General features: G+C 45.2%; 2 protein-coding genes across 2 annotated transcripts in view; one reads left to right on the top strand and one right to left on the bottom strand.

The window, feature by feature from the left end:
* trim46a (tripartite motif containing 46a) overlaps positions 1–19,072 on the top strand; it is a 128,877-nt gene that overhangs the window by 36,778 nt on the left and 73,027 nt on the right. The window lies entirely within an intron of this gene.
* Positions 1,137–11,513, bottom strand: efna1b (ephrin-A1b). The gene is made up of 4 exons (XM_056443913.1): positions 11,193–11,513; positions 2,791–3,086; positions 2,508–2,696; positions 1,137–2,370 (listed from the first exon to the last, which is right to left on the bottom strand). Exons 1-4 carry the CDS (start codon positions 11,288–11,290, stop codon positions 2,249–2,251), a joined length of 705 nt encoding a protein of 234 aa, XP_056299888.1. The 5' UTR covers positions 11,291–11,513; the 3' UTR covers positions 1,137–2,248.

Raw genomic sequence — 19,072 nt, 5'->3', positions numbered from 1 at the left:
TATACACCTCCTACTGATCTGAAAGCAGAACAATCCCCATTAAAGGAAAGAGGAGAGTTTCTGGTTCTCCCGTTTTGGGGATTTTCATTGTTTGGTGTACAAAGTTCAGATTTTAAGTAATCTTGCAAGTTTATTATCTCCAATGTGTGTGTTTTCATGCATGGATGTACCATATGCATCAATAACTTTAAGCTCTAATGGGTACGGTATTTCTCAATGGGTCCTTTCTTTGTGGATACTTTAGATGTTTGATTTATTTTACTTAATTGCAGGTAAAGCTTTTTATACTTCCCCATAAACCGACAATTGTCGGTTTTCAAAGCTTATTTGTAAATCTCACGGTTGCAACCGGACTGCCTTTCAGGATTGTTGCACATTGCTGTGTGACATTATAAAACACATCAGTGTGAACACTCCCATGTTTGGTCTGTTTCATCAGACAGTCAAAGCCCTGCATCAACCTGCTGCACTGAAATACACAGATATGCAGGAGCTGGATTTCTGAGACTGTGTGATCATCTGTGGTAAATTCAAACTATGATGTGATTATGGAAAAACAAACAACTCAGTTTTATGTCCTAGTTTTGAATTTATATGTTGCGTGGTTTTACAGGGGATGGTGACTTTTGACAGTTTTCAGTCAGCTCTGAGGTTTGCAGGTATGAAGGAGTGTGCACTGTGCTCCTCTTCATTCCAACACTGTAGATGGAGTATGTACAGGGGAGAAAGGGCACACACAAAAAAAGAGTGTGGGTGAGGAGGCAGGAGTGACACTGTCACACCCATTTGTCAGTTTGCTTGTGGGCCTCTCTCTCTGCACTACCCCGTTCTCTCACTCCTCCGTCGCCCCCTCTCAGTTCTCGTGTTTGGTTTTCAGACTGTGAAATCTAAGCCAGGCTAAGCTATGTAACCAGGGATGAAAAATGGGAAAGGGCAGAGAAGAGGGGATGATATTTGAGGTTGGGAAAGACCTGTGGTTGAAAATATGAAAGAGGGGGGAATTCAACACATATGCCAACATAATTTGTCATTCATGAAAATGTCAATGATGCCAGCGGGATTTCCAGGGCCAGAAAAAAATATATATATATATATATACATCAGTGATGAGATCTGATAAAAACCCAGAGAGAAACTTTCATTACATCACAACTTTTTTTATTTCACATCTTTAAACAGTTTTATAGCTTTCTCTATATACACATTTACATATACACAGTAAAAAAAAAAAAAAAAAACTGCAAATGCATTCTGGGAAGTCCCTTCAGTTTGAGGTTTGACAATGTGCAAGTGGAATCACATCTGCACAGCAGCCGGTGTACCATGCAGTAGAAATAAGTGAATAAGTACAGAAGAGGCTCAGCTGCCTGGAACCCTTCCTAGTTCTTAAATCTCAATGTATCCGCCTCTGATGAGTGGATCTCACGCTCCGTTTCACAAACTCTTATAAAAACATGGCAGTCTAAGGATTTGTGACACAATTTCTTATTTTTTTATTTCTAGGGCCCAAATGAATTCTGGTCCATTTCCTTTTACGTTCATAATCAAATACAGCATAAAATGTAAACGCAAATCATGAGGTAAATCATGAGCCGAAAAGAAGCTTGAGAACCACCGGTCAGAATTAGAAAAAATGGTTTCTTGTTGCGTTTTATAACTGAACGGAGAACAAATGTGTGATGTTGAATGCTTTGAGTAGTCGTGTGAATGCTTTTGTGTCAGATTTAAAGAGATATCAGATACATCAGGGAGCTGAGTGCTACTAACATCCACATTGGCAGTAGAAGACAACATTTCAAATACACATAATATATCATTTCTCGACATGTAGAGGAAGAAAAATTACATTAATAGCTGGAGATGAGGAGCGTAATTCAACTCTGTACCAATGGTGAAAACGCAGGATGATGAAGACAATATACCGCTTGCCATTTTCAATTTGATATCAATCCATTACTTTGATCGGTTTGCTTGTAGTTTTGTTCAAAATGGAAAAAAGAGTGCACTTTAAAATGGTCACAGATGAGAACTTTTATCCTCATAATAATAATAAAAAAAGTCCTCTTCTTTGGAACGATCCACGTTCCACATCCTTTCACATGCACACGCACACACACACACACACACAAACGCACACTGACAGGAGTCCATGCTTGTATAAAAAAAATCGGTATAAAAAAAATCTCTTGATCGTTCATTCATGGTCCCAATGGCCGGCATTGAGTTGTCTCTGTTGTGTTGCTCCGCCTCATTGTAGCATCAGGGCTAATAGTACTGAGCTCAAGGTCAGGAAAAGTGAAAAGGAGACCAGCTGTGCTCCCGAACTGCCGATGCTCCTCTGAACTTTTGGCTCCATCACAGCAGGGTCGTCTGAAGAAAGAAGAGCAGTGTTGAGTTCCATCGTTCAGGCATGACCACCACACCCAGCTGAGCTCCTCTCAGACATTGGACTGCTGTGACTATTTTTCATCTGGTATTTATTTTTAATTTTTTAGAAGAATCCTCACCTGCTGGGAGCCGGTTAGAGGGGTTGTGAACTCCTCCAGCAATAGGAAACTTCCCTTTTCCTCCATCCAAGCTTTTTCCTGTATCTTCACCCTTGGATTTATCCACGTTGTTTTTTCCGGAGCCCTTAAGTCCGACAACATCCACTTTCAGCCTGAGACAGTCCTGTCCGTGGTGATGCATCGGCTTGGCTGTGGAAAGTCAGAAAGAGAGGGACATTTTAATACAAGACACCTTCTCAGGGGCACAACACGTTGTCAGAGAAATGTGATTCTTCATACTTACAGATATAATAATAGCTCTCTCCCTGCCTGAACTCCTTGCCCAGGGTGAAGGGAGTAAATCGCTGGAATTTCTCAGAGAATTTCTCGGGGGCGTGGGGAGCGAACGGCCGCGAGCACTCCCAACGGAGCTGGTCGAAGGAGTGGGGCTTGCACACCTCGTAGTCCTCCTTCTCCACCATGTACAGCACGTAGCGCTCAGCTGCATGCGGTGACACCTCGCCGTGGCTGTAGTGGGGGCAGACGATGTCCAGATAGTCGTTGATATGCACTTCCACTGCGTACTCATCCCACAGGAAGCTGGAGGAGAGACAGGAGGAGAGGAGGAGGTTACTGATAAATGTCTCCATCTGGCACGGAGAGCTTTTTATTTGGCAAAACAGAGATTTGGTCCATTTGTACACGTTTTCAACACACACCCTGACAGCTCGTCTCATACGACACACGTGTTATGAATAACAATGAGGGCTAATCACACACACAGACGCACAGCAATCAGGCTTACTCACATGAATAACACATGTTATCACACACGTTAACACACAGGCACAGTTACCGGGGCGGAGGTCAGGCCCCACGTGAGTGCGTTGTTGTTCTTTCTGACAACCCATCTCAGTGAGGGAATTAGAAACAGCCTGATCAGGTTGGACCTGTTGCTTTAGTTTACAGCATCTCTCATGAGCCCTTCCACCATCCCACTCACGCACCTTCCTGCTCCCTTTTCCACACATATTCACTTCATACCTGCTTACAACAAACACGAGAACTCCCAATGGCCCTTTTCACCGACTCGGCTAGTCTTTCCATCAAGTCTTTTTTTCTTATCTCTTCTTCACCTGGATGTTTGTCCATCAGTGTTGAGGCTCTGGTCGTGATTCCTCACACTAGTATGCCGTCTCCATCTGAAGCTCTGTCACTCACTGTCTCACTGATTTCATCAAAGACAGAGACAGCGTGGGTGGAGACAGCCAGACTGTCGCCCTCATTCTCTCTTTTCATCTCTACCCTTCATTTAGTTTTACGACTCTTTGTGAGCCTCCCCGTCTCCTCTTTGCTCACTTCCTAGACTCGTCTGGCGTCCTAATGAAGTATAGAGAGATGGTGGAAAATAAGTAGAAATCCTGCACCGCACATTTGTGTCGATGAAGTTCATTCGCAATACAAAAGCGACTTTCTTGGAGTGAAGTAGCTGACTTGTTAGGGCAGAGAGGAACACTAAACCTCTTACCTGGTATCTTAACTGTCAGTTCCACATAACTAATGTCTTTCATTTAAAGTAAACATGATGCAGTGTGCTGCAATCTGTGCAGTGCAGATGTCTGGCATGTTGCTCCTGCTGTGCCAAAAGCCAGGAGGTGAAGAGAGATTGCATATCACTGTGATTACACCCCAACGGGCTCGGATCCTCACCGCTCGTCTGAGTTTGCACCGAATGACTGCTTGTGGATGATGGTGTTTAGCGTGTTGCTGAGAGTGAAAAGTGACAACAAACTATTGTTATTGTGTGTTTTGAGTGTGTTTGTCGCGGTATCAAAGCATTGGATGTGAGGCCCCCCAACCCCCCTCTCTGTCCTGTTGTTGTGCCTCCTGTTAGGACCCCCTGGCCAAGTCATAGACACACTGGCTCCAAATGTGGGCCTCTAACCCCTCCTTCCTGCCTCTGTATGCATGTGTGTGTGTGTTTGTGTGTGTGTGTGTGTCGGTTAGCACTAACCTACCTGTCAAAACATGCTTTGTTCGCCGAGCACAGCGCTACACTTGTTATCCAGGCTAACAGGCTGATCACCACCCTCCACTTGCAATCGCTGCTCTCTCTCAGAAAAGGTTCTTTGTACGTGTGTGTGTACACACTCCTGTGTAGGTGTGCACACCTTTGTTTGTGTGAATATGTGTGTGTGCTTCAATGAGAGGAAGAGAGATAGCGTCTAGCGGCCTAATTGGCCAAATAATCCATACTCTCGTCTTGTTGCTCTGTTTTCTTTGAGTCAGACCAGTAGCTGGCACTTGAAGGTTTCTAGCTGCTCCCTCTGAAGAAAAGAGTAGTTTAAAAAAATTTATGGGATATATCTTTTTCCCACACTGCGTCCTTATGAGTGGTCTGGCCGACCTCCATATGAAAACACAAGTTTGTCAAAAGCCAACAAAAACAGATATTCTGTTGCTAATTTTATTCACAACTCGTGCTTTTAAGAAACACTTCCATTATCCTTTTCTTCACCTCCGCATTTCCCTCCTCCTCCTCCTCCTCTCCTCAATTGCTCTGGCTAATTAAAAGCCGTTAGAGGTCTTGGGCCAATGTGTTCTGGAAGAGGAGGGGAGGAGGAATGAATGGGGTGTAATTATACACTTTCCCTCCCCAAAGACAGATTGCCTGAAGGCTAGAGGGCCCCTTCAACCTCTGTACCTTACCCCATGTGGAGCTTTCACTACCCTGACTGGTGTGTGCACGTGTGTGTGTGTGTGTGTGTGTTAGTTAGTGTGTGTGTTAGTGTTATGTGCGGTAATACCAGTCTTATGGCATTTGGGTTGTCCGGAGAGTTACATTATTTTGTTCCCTTCTTCTGCCGATGGTGTTATCTTTATCCATTAGCCAAAGGACCTTGAGGACACGCCTGAGTCGTTCCCTCCACCCTTCTGCTCCCTGTGTTCTACGCTTCACTCATCAAAGCTCTCCTCTCTCCCTGCAACTCGCCTCTGATTGACAGTTCCCAGAAGAGTGAGAGCCAGGTGGGAGTTGATCCAAACCTACTTCTTCCTGTGTGTTGGTTTGTCCAAGTGTGTGTGTGTGTTTTAATGGGAGAGGGATTCTCTGAAGACCCTCATTCAGGACGTCGCATGCCCCAGGCTTAAGAGCACATCTGCTTATCGAGGCCTACCAACGCCTCTTGTGTGTTTCACCGTGTGCAAGCGTGTGTGTGTGTGTGTGTTTACTTGCATGTGACTTGAGGTGTGGGTAAACACAAAGGGTTGGAGGTGACTGTAATCCTTCTTCCTCTCTGCTGCTAACAGGTCATCTCTCACTCAGGAGATACTTTTGCTTTTGCGTCAGAGGGCAAGTTGTGTGTGTCTGTGTGTGTGCTACAAGGGTATAACATAGTTATGACAGTATAGGTGAGTTCTTCAACACTTGGTGTCCTCCTCATTTAAGCTTTGAAGTCGTGCCATTGTTCTTGCACTGCCCCTCTTTCATTTTCTTTTTTCTTGCCATTCCTCTTTCCTTTTCCTCGTCTCTCCGCTGTCCTGCGATGTGTCCCCCCGAGCTCACGCTGGTATCGGTCAAACAACTGACACAGGACCTCTGTCTTTCACTGTCCCTCTGGGGAGCCTTGAGGGGTCAGAGTTCAGGGTCGCAACTTCTCACACTCGCCAACCTCTGAGTCAGCGCTGAAGATATTTATTTTGCATGCACAGATTGAGTCAGCGCCACTGAAACACTAAACAAATGCATCCCCCCTCCATTTGCTCTGCAGGTAGTCCGTATAAGTGTGTTTGTGTGTGAGGGGGGGGGGGTGGGGGGCTGTGGTTTGGATGGTTTACTGTGTTCTCACAAAGCACACCCATCAGATTTCCAGTCACACTTTCAGACACTTTTACTCTGACGTGGACACTAAATACCCTATTATTAATTTGCTGTGGTATGGCGGATTCACACCTCTTTTCACACGGGCCAAGGAGCTGTCAGTGGTTCTAATGTGTTTAGCGGCTCACTCGTGGGATACTCCATTACAGCCAATTTACGGTTCACTGAAAAGCCATTTCCTTATTAGCTTCCAAAGTAATCTACCTTCATTCTTCCTCCAGCTCATTGTCTTGTATTGAGAAACCTAGTTGGAATTATTCCTCTACTCGGCCCCACTACAACCTGCTATCTCCGGACTGTAAATCCAGCACTTGACTATAGTTTCTAAATGCAAATCGTCGTGCCGATAGAAGCATGAATTCTAGTAAAGACACTGAGAATCCGTGTGGTCCCTAGAAGATGGACTTTTAAAACGGTCAACTTTGCCATTTCTCACTTATTCAATTCCAAACTTCTCCCCTCTCTTCATCCATCACTGTCCACTCTCTCCTCCCTCCGTCAGCCTCTTTCTTTATTCTACCTAAATCAACCCATGCCCCCCTCCCCCTCTCCCGTCTCTTAACCCTGACATAATAAACCACCGCTCTTCATCCAGGCTAATTTCTCAACACAAATCCCTTTCTCCAGTTCACCCTTCTCTCACCCGGCACCCCGGCCTCTGCTCCTACACTCCTCCTCTCCGCCCGCCAAATCTTTTCACACAGACTCCCTTTTTGTCGCCTCCTTTTCTGTATGTGATGAATAGAAGAAGCCCAAAGTGTATCAAGCTTGGTTTAATATGTTTTGGGGTCACAGAGTGGTTAATCTGTGCACCTGTGTGTGTCTTGTCTAACTGAGAGAGAGAGAGGGGAAATGTTCAGTTACTCCGAAGAATGTACAATGTAGAAGAGTATATGAAGCAAAACATCCCCTAAATACTCTAGTTTCAGTCTTTCTAACATGAATCTAGTGCCATTATGTCCTTTAGAGGGCGATGGTGGGCTATGTGTGGACAGCGAAGCCAAAGTATGCCTGATATGCTTTGAATGAACTGTGTACACACACACACACACGCATGCCTACCCAGACATACTACGATAACTGTAGGCAGAGCAGGCCTCTCTGATGTTAGCAGAGCCAGCACTGAGAGGCGCTCCGTCCTCCTCCGGTGGAAAACTACTGCGGCTAAAACAGAGGATGGTCTGTGAGAAAAAGGAGGACTGATGGAGGGAGGAGAGGAAGTCTGGACCACAGATAAGGAAGCGAGAGGAAGAGCAGAGAGAAAACCGAGGTGCATGAATATTGTGATGGAGAGGAGGGAGAGACACAGATACACAAGTATACTGTGGGTTATGTGGCCACTACACTCCCCAAGTGCTGATGGGTGCTATGATGCAGGAATCTATTTGTGAGCATTTATAAGCAGGTTGGGGGAGAGGATGAAGTTGTATCAGCAGAGAACACACACAACGCCGTGTGATATTAAATAGGAGGGATGCATAGTAAGTACATGGTGATTGAAATTGATTGTTCTGATGTTGAATGGATCCCATCTGGGAGATTATGGTGGGAATGATCCACTGAGACGTCGACGGGTTTATTAATCAATTTTATATATATTGTAACAGTTACACAATATAACCCACCGACCCAGATAGAAGCATACAGATGTAACATACAGGCTATAGAGGGCAAAGCATAATCACCATTACATCACAGGGGCATATATATATATATATATATATATTTATTTATTTATATATATATAGACACGTTTGAAGGATGATGGTTTTATGTTAGGGTCAGATGGTCAGATTACAAGCCGTCTATGTTAGTGTGTGTGTGTGTGTGTGTTCTAATTCTGGTGAGATTACAGGCATTCAAACAGACGGGCTGTGGGGTGGGGAGGGGGAAATAATAGGTAGAAAGAGAGACAGAGAACAACATTTATAAAATGTACAAGTTGAGTGTGTGTATGTGTGTGTGTGTGTGTGTGTGTGTGTGTGTGTGTGTGTGTGTGTGTGTGTGTGTGTGTGTGTGTGGGAGGGGGTGGAGGGGGGGTCTGGACTCCGAGTCACATGTACGTGTCAAGGCAGGCCCGGCTGCTTCAATAACAACAAAGGCAAAGCCAGACGGAGTAAAACAGAATATTACATTACACCAAACTCCTGATAAAGATACTGGGAGCACGGGAAATAAAGACCCTGGATGGATGATCGCAGCCCAATACGAGGGAGAGTGTGTTGAGAGGAGGAGTGTGTGAGCTGTGCAGAAATGTTTGGTTCTTGCAGTCGAGTCAGTCGAGAGAAAATAAGACGGAGGGCTCGAGGCCAGTGGTCAGTCTGGGAGGAGACCAGCTGTTACAGAGAGGAAAAGGAGTGAAGATGGGGAGAGGAAGAGACGGGTACTGTACAGTGAGACACACACACACACACACACACACACACAGCTGACAGAGTTGAGGATAGTAACAGCGGGGAGGAATGCTGGCTGTAGCTAATATTAACATCCAAGTCCTCCCTCTTGCCCCTTAGTGTGTGCAAGTGTGAGTCACACATTTATCATGTCTCGGTAAGACTGCCTGCGGCAACGGCCACTCCTTATTTTATTCTGACGTTTGGGCACACACACACACGCACACACACTATAAATCATATGAGCTCTGTCCAAAACAAAAACAAAATTACTTCCTGTTAAAAGTTTTTAAAGGGCAGCACACATTCAAGGTCTCTCACACACACACACACACACACACACTCTCTCTCTCTTTTTTGCTCTCTCTCTCTCTTGCTCTCTCTCTCACACACACAATCAACACAGGCAGAGACACGTAGCGTAAAAAACAAGACCAGACCAGATTGAGAAAAACACGCCTCTCCATCTGTCGAGGAGGAAAACTGTACACACACACACACACAAACACACTTGAGTATCAAATCCCTACAGGTCTCGAAAGCGATTTCATGGAATGCCACTGACAAGTTGGTAAACATCAAACACACTTATACATTGTGTCTAGAGAAACACACACACACACACACGCTGCTACAAGTGTTTCTATACTCCCCGACATGAATGGGCAGACTGCTGCCATCTGGTCACTGTCCTCAACCTGAGACAAATCACTGCTGCTCAATCGGACCAAGAAGCAATTAGCATAAATTATCCGCGGCCCGATGCCGTCAGAGCCCCGCTGATGGATCCATGTGAGCCTCAACAGGTGACTGATTGATCTCTGGGGGACGGATCGGGGCAGGTGGGCTTTTATCTGGAAACCAGAAGACCATGAGAGAGATGATGGGATACGAGAGGAAAAGTGAGAGGTAGAGGAAAAGAGGAGGTTCAAAGAGGGGATTTGGGAATAAAAGGAATATAGGAGTAAAATGTGTTCAGCTTTTAGCTGCCATTATCTTCCCGATAGTAAATTTGGTCCCTGACTTTTCACTATATCTCTGAACCTTTAGGTGAACAACAAAGAACGAGAAATCGTCCTGGTTCATCAGAAGTATGACAGACGATGAGAGATAACAGGCAGAACAGCTTCATGTTTGTCATTTGCTGCATGTTAAGAGTTATATTAGGATTTTTCTTCCGGTAATACAACTCCCTGTTGACAGCAGTGGTAGTCCATGGCCGTACAGAGACAGCAGACCACCCTGGTGTATACCTTAATCCTTCATTGAAGGAAAACTCATGGTCCAGTTTGCTCTTTTATCCAGACTAGAGCCTCTGGTTTCACATTTCCTCTCTACCTGTCCTTTCTGTCCCACCTGAGCAACACTTCCTGCCCCTCTATGTGTGGTGACTCAGGTGTAAAACTCAGGTGGGCCAAACACTGCCGGTGAGTCACACATGGAGTGACCCATGACACGAGCACCGCTCATGACGACGAGGCTTTCCAGTAAACTTATTATCCTATTATCAGGACAAATGTGTTGCTTGTTACAGGGGGCTGTTGCTGGTCCTCTGTTGTCATTCTTAAAGGGCAATTAGAGAGCCAGTGATGTAATCAAGACAAGACTAAAAGGCCGTAATGGCCTTTTCTCTTGTTTAGTCTCGGTGGAGGATTTTAATCGAGCGGGGACTGTCCTCTTGTTTCAGCTCACTTATAAAAATACTGTCTTTCAAGCGTGGGGATCACTCTCTCCACGCTAAGAGCTCAATACATCGCACTGCGATATTGAGAGTTTGCGAAGCTCCATCGATCCAACTGAGTGGTCGGATAGCATTACGTCCCTGACCTCAAAACAAAATAATCAGCAATATGTGCCTTTTACTCTGACTGACACACACCGCGTACCCCCCCCCCCCCCACACACACACACACACGCACAGCCTCATAGGCCAAGTTCAGACTCGTCAGTCTATTTTCACATACAGAGTATGTCTGCGTCTGTGTGGCAGTTAAATATAGTGGTGAATCTGTCCATCTGTCTGGGCATCCGCTCACAATCTTCTGTTTTACACCCGACTGCTGTTGCTGCATAGGATTAATACCCTGATCATTATCCTGCTCGGAGAGTTTACTACACACCTTTAACGTCACATTATGTAATTGTTAAATGAATGAAAAAAACAACACCAACAACAACAACAACAGACAACAACATCAACAACAACACGCTTAGTATAAGAGCGTGCCCAGCGTCGGGATGATGCAGACTATAATATGGAGACTTTACATGCAGAAAGCGACAGACACACATAGTCACACAGACAGAGCAGTGAGCGATTGACCCTCCACAACAACTCACACATTAGACAACTCCAGGCACACACGCGCACATTCACACACGCATACATGCACACACGCACACATTCAGACACGCGCACAGATCAGCACTTACTTTGGATTGGAGCTGTTCCAGTAGACGCTGTGTCTCTCCGCACAGGCGAACCACGCACCGATGCTCAGCGCCAAACACACAAGATACACAAAATCCATATTGCCTCTTCTCCAAGGGAAACTCACCAAGTTCAACTGGTAGGCGAGTATTTAATAATGCCTGTTATTGAAGATGTGAAGATGTAAATGCGTAAATGCGTAAATGGGTAAATGCGTAAATACGCGCGCGATAAACAACCGTGGATTTAACGGCGCAAGTACTCAAATCAGTTCAGAGTGATGATCTTAACCAAACACTGTCGCAACTCTTGACTGGTTCACCAAAGCGCAACTTGTCTGTTATATGTGGTCCGTAGCGCCACGCCTCCATATGATGCCAGCCAATAGCTGTACGGTATAGTCTGAATGCCCCGCACACCACCCGCAGCCACTGGAGACGCTCCGCAGCTCGCGCTTTACATCAGGGACCGTCGAAAAACACAAAAACAACCCTCGAACAACCTCTAATAACACCGTAGGAGCGCAATAAAGACATCAACGTGGTCACAAGCACAAGCAATTAAAAACAATAAAAAGTAAACAAAAGTAAATGAATGATACAGAATAAAAACTAAAACACATATCTATGGAGGGTAATCGTTATGTTTATACATTTATGAGCAACTAGAATCAAATTTAGACAGCTGTCAACAGGTTTTATCAGGTGTTTAAATAAATAAAACCCATTAAGATAATATATTGGAATATGTACCATACAAGAACATACACATGTTTTTACAAAAGTGTTTCGTTAACCAAATTAATTACAAGTTACTTAAGAAAATAGTATATTAGGTAAAAGTCATAAATTCAAACTATTCAGTATTGCGAACAGAATATATGTATGAATTGAAATGTACTAAATGTATCAGTAATCTAATTAATGTTATTAAGTATCATTGCAAAATAGATCAGTGCATTATGATATGATCAGTTATTGATGCATTAACATTCAAGCAGAACGTTAATGTGAATACTATTTTGCTATAGTTTTAATAATGAGTTAATTCATACTCTGATCATGTTTTTAATGTACAATCTTAATTTGAAATGTAGCTTGCAACTATAGATTTAAAATAAATATAGTAAAAAGTATAATAGTTCCATCTGAAAATGAGTGGAGTAGAAGTACAACGTGGCATGACTATATAATAATCAAGTAAAGTACATGTACCGTACCTCAAAATGTGTTCTTGAGTATAGTTCTTGAGTAAATACACTTTTTAGAATAAATGTATTATTTATTTTAATAATGAATGTGGATTCATACAGCCATTGTGTAATGTTGGTGCCAGTTGTTTTTTGTTGTTGTAGCATTGTAATGTGTGGGTGTTGCATTGTGTTGTGACGTACTGCGTGTTGCAATTGTATTGTGCGTTGTTATTATGCATTGTAATACAAGTTTGAGCTGCAAATATGTTGCTGCCACAGAGACAAATGACTTTAGTATGTTACACGCTGAAGACAGTCGTCCCCGTGGTTGTGTTGTAATCATCTGATCGCTGTTCAGGGAGGTATGTGTGTGCTCTGGCGGGCTGTTGTTGTCGCGGCACGCTGCTGTACTGATTAGCCTTTGTCAGACACTCAAGAATTATTACCGTCTTATCAGCCAGTCTAATCTTGTGGTCTCCGCTTAGCCACGTCCCCAGACAGGTAACATCAGAAAACAACCTCTCAGATGCATGGAGGATAGACTCCAGACCGTAGGGTGTCCGCAGGATTGTGGCCCCAGCAGGAGAGGACTTCCCCCGGGCAGGGATGGAGCCCAGCCTGGGTTGGCTCAGAGCTCCGGAGCTGTGTGTGTGTGTGTGTGTGTGTGTGTGTGTGTGTGTGTGTGTGTGTGTGTCTGTGATCCTTGGAGTGCCAGGACGTGTCTGCTTGCCCAGCCAAGCCTGGGGACAGTCAGACACTCAGCTTGTCTGCACATACTAATACACACACACACACACACACACACACATACAGACACATACAGACACATACAACACACACACACTCTGACTGTAGATCCCGTAGACAGTGGGGGGTTAATCACAGCTGAGGGTGCTTTTCCGCTCTATATGTCTCCCAAAAAAAGAGGGAAAAAGGAGGAGGAAGAGAACTGATGAAGAATAATGGGTCCAGTTCATGATAAACTCGCTGTGCAAACCTCTGAATGATTTCATATGCTCTTACAGCTATACCTGTAATGCGTCTATCATATAGCTCTACTGACTCTGGGAACTACTTTAAACATATTGATTTCCTCTGAGGAACAACTAGAATGCAAACGTTGCGGGAGCTCTCAGTTCTCTCTCCCAACACTAGGAGCCCGTCGCTTGTTCCCAGCAGACCTCTGCTGCTCCAACATGGGATCTCCTCATGGTACGAAGATGTATGTACCGTTACTATAAAACCACATGTCACACAATGTCTGTAGATGAACACAAACACACACTCTTGTGGGATGCTTCTCCCAGTGAGACCTAATCCTGCCACAGCCCAGACAGGAGAGACCAGAGCGTCTGTGGATGACAATGAAGCAGGGAACTTGTTGGCTCCAAAAGGAAACTCACAAAAAAAGATGATAGAAAGCTCGACAGCTCTAATTCTGGATTAAAGGAAGTCTGGGGAAGACCTGACAGCCACACAAACGGCAAACGGGAACCGCCTTGTTTACTTCCAAGGCACTTGTCCGCGGGCGTCACAATATCTGAGTTGTTCAACATGCTATAGAAATCCCTCAATTACATAATGTGTGTAATTAAGTAAGAAAACACAGAGAGGTGCGGTGCCACCTGTACCTGACAAAGCCTGATCTTCTCCTTCCTACTCTGTCAACCTCAGCAAAGACATGAAGGGGAACATTTGGATGAGTTGTTGGGGACTGAAGAGATCCATAAAACAAAAACAGATGGTTTCAGAGGAAGAAGAAAAGCATCAGCTCGGCTATGTTTTGATAAGACTGGTTCAGGATATGTGGGGCAAAAAAAATACCATTATTTACTATACAGCCTATTACATGTCGTCTCGTCCTTCTCCTCCACTCATCCTGCCGGCCCGAGGCGGGGATCAGAGCTGGCCCGGGATCTCGGTCTTGAAGAGGTTTCCTGAGACACACGGAAATATGAAGCAGGAGACTTTAATAGAGACGAGAGAATACATTAAATTGAGGTGGAGTGAAACTTTGAAAAGAAGGGTGTTGCATGAGACACATTGAAACTCTGGGCGTCAGCCACATAGAAACATAACAAGACACCAAACAGGGACGGGAGAGAAACGGCTTCTCAGAACACAGAAACGCATGCATGTGCTTGCACGGGTCTCTATTGGGAGTTTAAAGCTGTGTAGGAGTGCCGCTGTCTCCGCTGTCTCTGTTGAATTAGAAATGACAAGATGTTATCCAGTTGAATACATTGCTGCCTCTTTTTTTTGTCTTCACTTTATCACGTCATCCCTCGTCGTGCCCTCGAGCCTCCTCCTCCGCTGCTAATGTGCCTCTCCTTGCCTGCCTCTCCCTCAGAGAACAACCTAAGCTGTTATTGGAAAGAAAAGGTCATCGGGAAGATCAACATTATGACACAAAGCAAAGGGTATCAAGGTACTTAAAGGGGCCACATCACTGTCATATGCTCCTTATTGACTCTGGTTAATCACAGATTGCATTTCAAATAGTTGCCTTTTGTTCACCCAACTTCTGTCATTACCGCAAGCTTAGGGTTGTTAACACTTGGCATTGTTTCATCTCCACATGGACAGCTTGTCACCCTGCTGCCCTCTGTCCCTTTATCCCGATGCGGCCCCCTGCCCCGGCCTCCGTGGCCCTGTTGCTCATAGCGGCACACTCCGACAAGCTGCTCCATCTCTGCCACCACAAAGGCATGTCTCCCGGCCCGCATTCACGCCCATTCATCTGCATACAGGTGGTCGCCCCTTTCAAACACAGGGAGGCACACTTCCGCTTAAAAGCGCTCCGTGTGTCCAGATTTAGGCCGAACTCTGAATGAGGTGGCGTCTCTGCTGCGAGAATCTTTGGTCGAGTCGCCATGGAGGGTGAGCTGTTTCCAAAGGAGCAACGCATGAGCACCGGGGATCAAAAAAAGCCAAGGACACGCACACAAACAAACTAAAGCAATGTTGCATGTGTGTGTCCGTGGGGGGTAAATGAGTCCGCCTCCCACACACACATCCCCCCCCCCCCCTCTGGACTAACACTGTCTCACTATTCAGACCGCAGGAATCATTAACTCGCCCAGTCAACAGGCACACTTCACTCGTTCGCTCCCTTCCTGTCGCTCTGTCCTCCTTTTTGTCTCCCAGGGACTCTCACTCCCCACGAACACACACACACACACACACACACACACACACACACACACAACCTGGTGAAATATTTAACCACACGACTCATCGTGCATTGCCTCTGCCATCGTTTGTTACACTCTCTCTCCCTGTCTGTTCTGTCCACTCGTCTGTTGTTTCTGCTGCCTTTCCTTCCTTCTCTTTCTTCTGTTCATCTGTTCAGTTATTTCCACAGAGCCCTCATCAGCCACTCGCCAAAAACCTATGAGGTACATCTCTCCCTGATTACTTTAGTCTCTCTTGTTTTCTCTCCAGATTGCTTTCACATGGCTCTGCAATGTTTCCCTCTTGCTCTCTTGTATGCTCTATTGTTGCTCTATTCATTTCCTACTTCCTTGTCTCGGTGGAGTCCGGTTTTCTTCTAGCTACCCCCCTCACCCCCCTCACTTTCAATCTCTTCTTATCCCTTGTCTGTCGCTCCCTACAAGTACCTCGGGCAGTGCATTTATTAGGAGAGAATCCATTATTCCCTTCCATCCTCAAATCTTCTGTCCTCTTTATTTCTCTCCATCTCTTTATGTTGCTCGTACTCTCTCTCTCTTTCTCTCTCTCTCTCTCTCTCTCTCTCTCCTCTCCTCTCGTGCCCCATGTCCCAGCCCTATATCCATTAACGTAGTGTTAATGATCCCAGATGGACTGACATGTACTCTATGGGGGCGAAGTGTGAGATGGCTTCTTCCAAGGGTGTGTGTGGGTGGCTGTGTGTTTGTGTGTATGCATGCACGGCTGTTGGGTACATGTGTGCATCGTTGTGTGTAGCCTATAGTTTATGTCCATGACTGTGTCTGCATGTGTTAATTTCAGCCTTTGAGTAAGAAAGAGATAGCTCTGGTATAATCATATGCATCTCTTATGACCTTCTTTCAGAAAGCCAACAAGAGACGGCAGCTGAGGACGGATGTCAGGACATGAATTTGCTCTGAAATGAATATAAAGTGAGATAAAGACAGTTGTTTTGAAAAACCGAACTCCAAATAAGCAGCTCTGAAATAACTCAATGAGTCATCACTTTAAAATATGACAATAGCTTTGTCATGCATATTGCGGTAATAATCCAATTTGACCACTTTCATGACCTTTTTCATTATTGTCATTACATGGAATTCCTAAATTAGAATAAATCGCTTTAGAATTTGGTAAATGCAAACCGCGTGAACTCATGAGACACGAGGCGCTTCAGCGTGTAACTCGTGTGGCACCGTTCCGCAGCCCGAACCAAAACGACATCATTTAGCATCACTGCAAAGACATGTTGTTTGACGGCAGATGATCCTTTTCAAGATGTACGGCTTGACTTCTTTTAATGGTTTGGCCTTGGCCCATATTGTTTATATCAAGGGAAATAAAAATGGTTTAGCATGTAATAATATTTCAGACAGCAATGTGTTTTCAACAGTGTTTTGCAGAAGGTCCTCAACAGGACAATGCCTCTGTTCAGATAGCAAAGCCATAAAGAAATGTGCTGTGACTGTTCCTGACCTCCACATTCATTAACTCCTCCAGGATGAATGCCAAGTGCGAGTACATGAAGCAATTCTCTGCATCCATGTTCTCAAATCCTTTGGAAAGCCGCGAGTTCCAAAGGCCACGTAGGCTGTGTAACATTAGCTAGCCTATTACATTGTTATTACGTTAGCTATTACACCTAGCTTACGTTGCAAATGTTAGAGCTCAATATACCGTGACACTGATTAACCATTATGATTTATCTTTTTTATTTGTTCAGTCGTGTGACCCTTTGACTCCCAACATGCATGCTATGCTGAATGTGTCTATGGATAGGCCCATAGGATCAACAAGCTGGAGAAGGCAAGAAGTTAAGAGCCTGCTGCTAACCAAGTTTAGGTCCTGGTGCTCGCTCACACATACATAAACACACGGTCTGCTAAGGTTACAATGTTACAGGTGCAAGGGCAAAGTGCATGTATGTGTCATGGATACGTTAGCATTCTCTAAATGCATACACACATTGCCTGACCCTCCGAATATAGCTTACCGCATGCTCACTCGTAGCATAAATCCCGATGTACACACCATAAAAGTTTCCTTTGGGAGTCCTCAACTTTATCTTTAAATGCATCTTTTTCTCTCAGCAGTTTCTTCTTCTTCTCGTGGTCCATCCAACCCGGTCACGCTGTTCCTCCGCCTCCTGTTCTGTCTCCCATTCTTTCTTTGTCTATCGTTGGCACGGTCGCGCTTATTGCATAATTGCACAGTCGCTAACTATCGGGAACGCTCAGTCTGGCACTTGTCAAGTCAGGCGCTGTCCCTGTTCCTTCTACACACTCAGCCCAGGAGCTCATGCACACGCACGCACGCACACATGCAGTGAGCATGTGTGCGTGCATATGTGTGTGTGTGTGTGTGTGTGTATGATCTGGTTGACCTCCTAACACATATTCTGTGTCATATTGAGCATCTCAGCTCTTTTTCGGATAACAAGCTGAAATGCAATTCCGTTCAATTCAATGTGACTTTACTGACATTAAAGTTTCTAAAAACAATGTGATCAATGCATCAAAACACAAAAGTACATAAGCATATCAATATGTAAATTGTTCAATCAGAATCAGAATCAGAACCTTTTATTGCCACATACAAGGAATGTGTCATGGCGGGTAGTAGCTACAAATAGACAATAACATTAACAACTAGAATGGGCACTCGGTAGAGTGCATACCTTCGCATATCACAAGATTGGGCATTGAATTATGAACATTTTGGCATTAGTTGCATGCCAATTGGACAAAAATGTATCGTGCTATGGTAAAAAAAAAAAAGCAAATTGCAGAGGGTCCAACGATGATTTCACCTGCGGCGGAGGTGGGCCAAGACCAGCCTCTCCAGCACCTTCATCACATGGGAGGTGAGGCGACCGGTCGGTAGTCGTTGAGGCCAGATGGTGCTGACTTCTTTGGGACAGGGACCAGGCACGACGCCTTCCACAGCACTGACTTCCCCAGCCTCAGGCTGAGGTTGAAGAGGCGCTGCAGGACACCAGACAGCTGGGTGGCGAGGTCTTTAGGACCTGGGCTGATGCCATCAGGACCTTCAGCTCTGCGCTGGTGTAGTTTCTCCAGCTGTCTTCTCACCTGGTCAGTCGTCACAGAGAGAGGGGAGGGTGGAGGAGCCCATTGTTATTGAGGGCTCGGTGGATGCAGCTCAGCAGGGGGACAGAGGGGAGGAGGTGTTTGGGAGGTGTGATGTGTGGAGGAGCGGGGAGGGCTGTGAACTGAACCTATTGAAAAACAGTTCAGCTCGTTGGCCCTCTCCAGGAGCCCTGGCTGTCTCCTCCCACCTTGAAGCCAGTTATCTGCTTCATGCCAGACCACACCTCCCTTGTGTTGTTCAGCTGGAGTTTGGCCTCCAGCTTCCTCCTGTAGGAGTCCTTGCCTCCCTGAGCTTCACCTTCAGGTTGCGCTGGGCTTTCCTCAGCTCATCCTGTCTCCAGACCTGAAAGCAGCTTTCTTCATGTTAAGCGCCTTCAGGTCCCTGGTGATC

The sequence above is a fragment of the Pseudoliparis swirei genome, chromosome 22 (assembly GCF_029220125.1).
Source record: "Pseudoliparis swirei isolate HS2019 ecotype Mariana Trench chromosome 22, NWPU_hadal_v1, whole genome shotgun sequence".
Taxonomy (NCBI): domain Eukaryota; kingdom Metazoa; phylum Chordata; class Actinopteri; order Perciformes; family Liparidae; genus Pseudoliparis; species Pseudoliparis swirei.
This window is presented reverse-complemented; position numbering and strand designations above follow the sequence as displayed.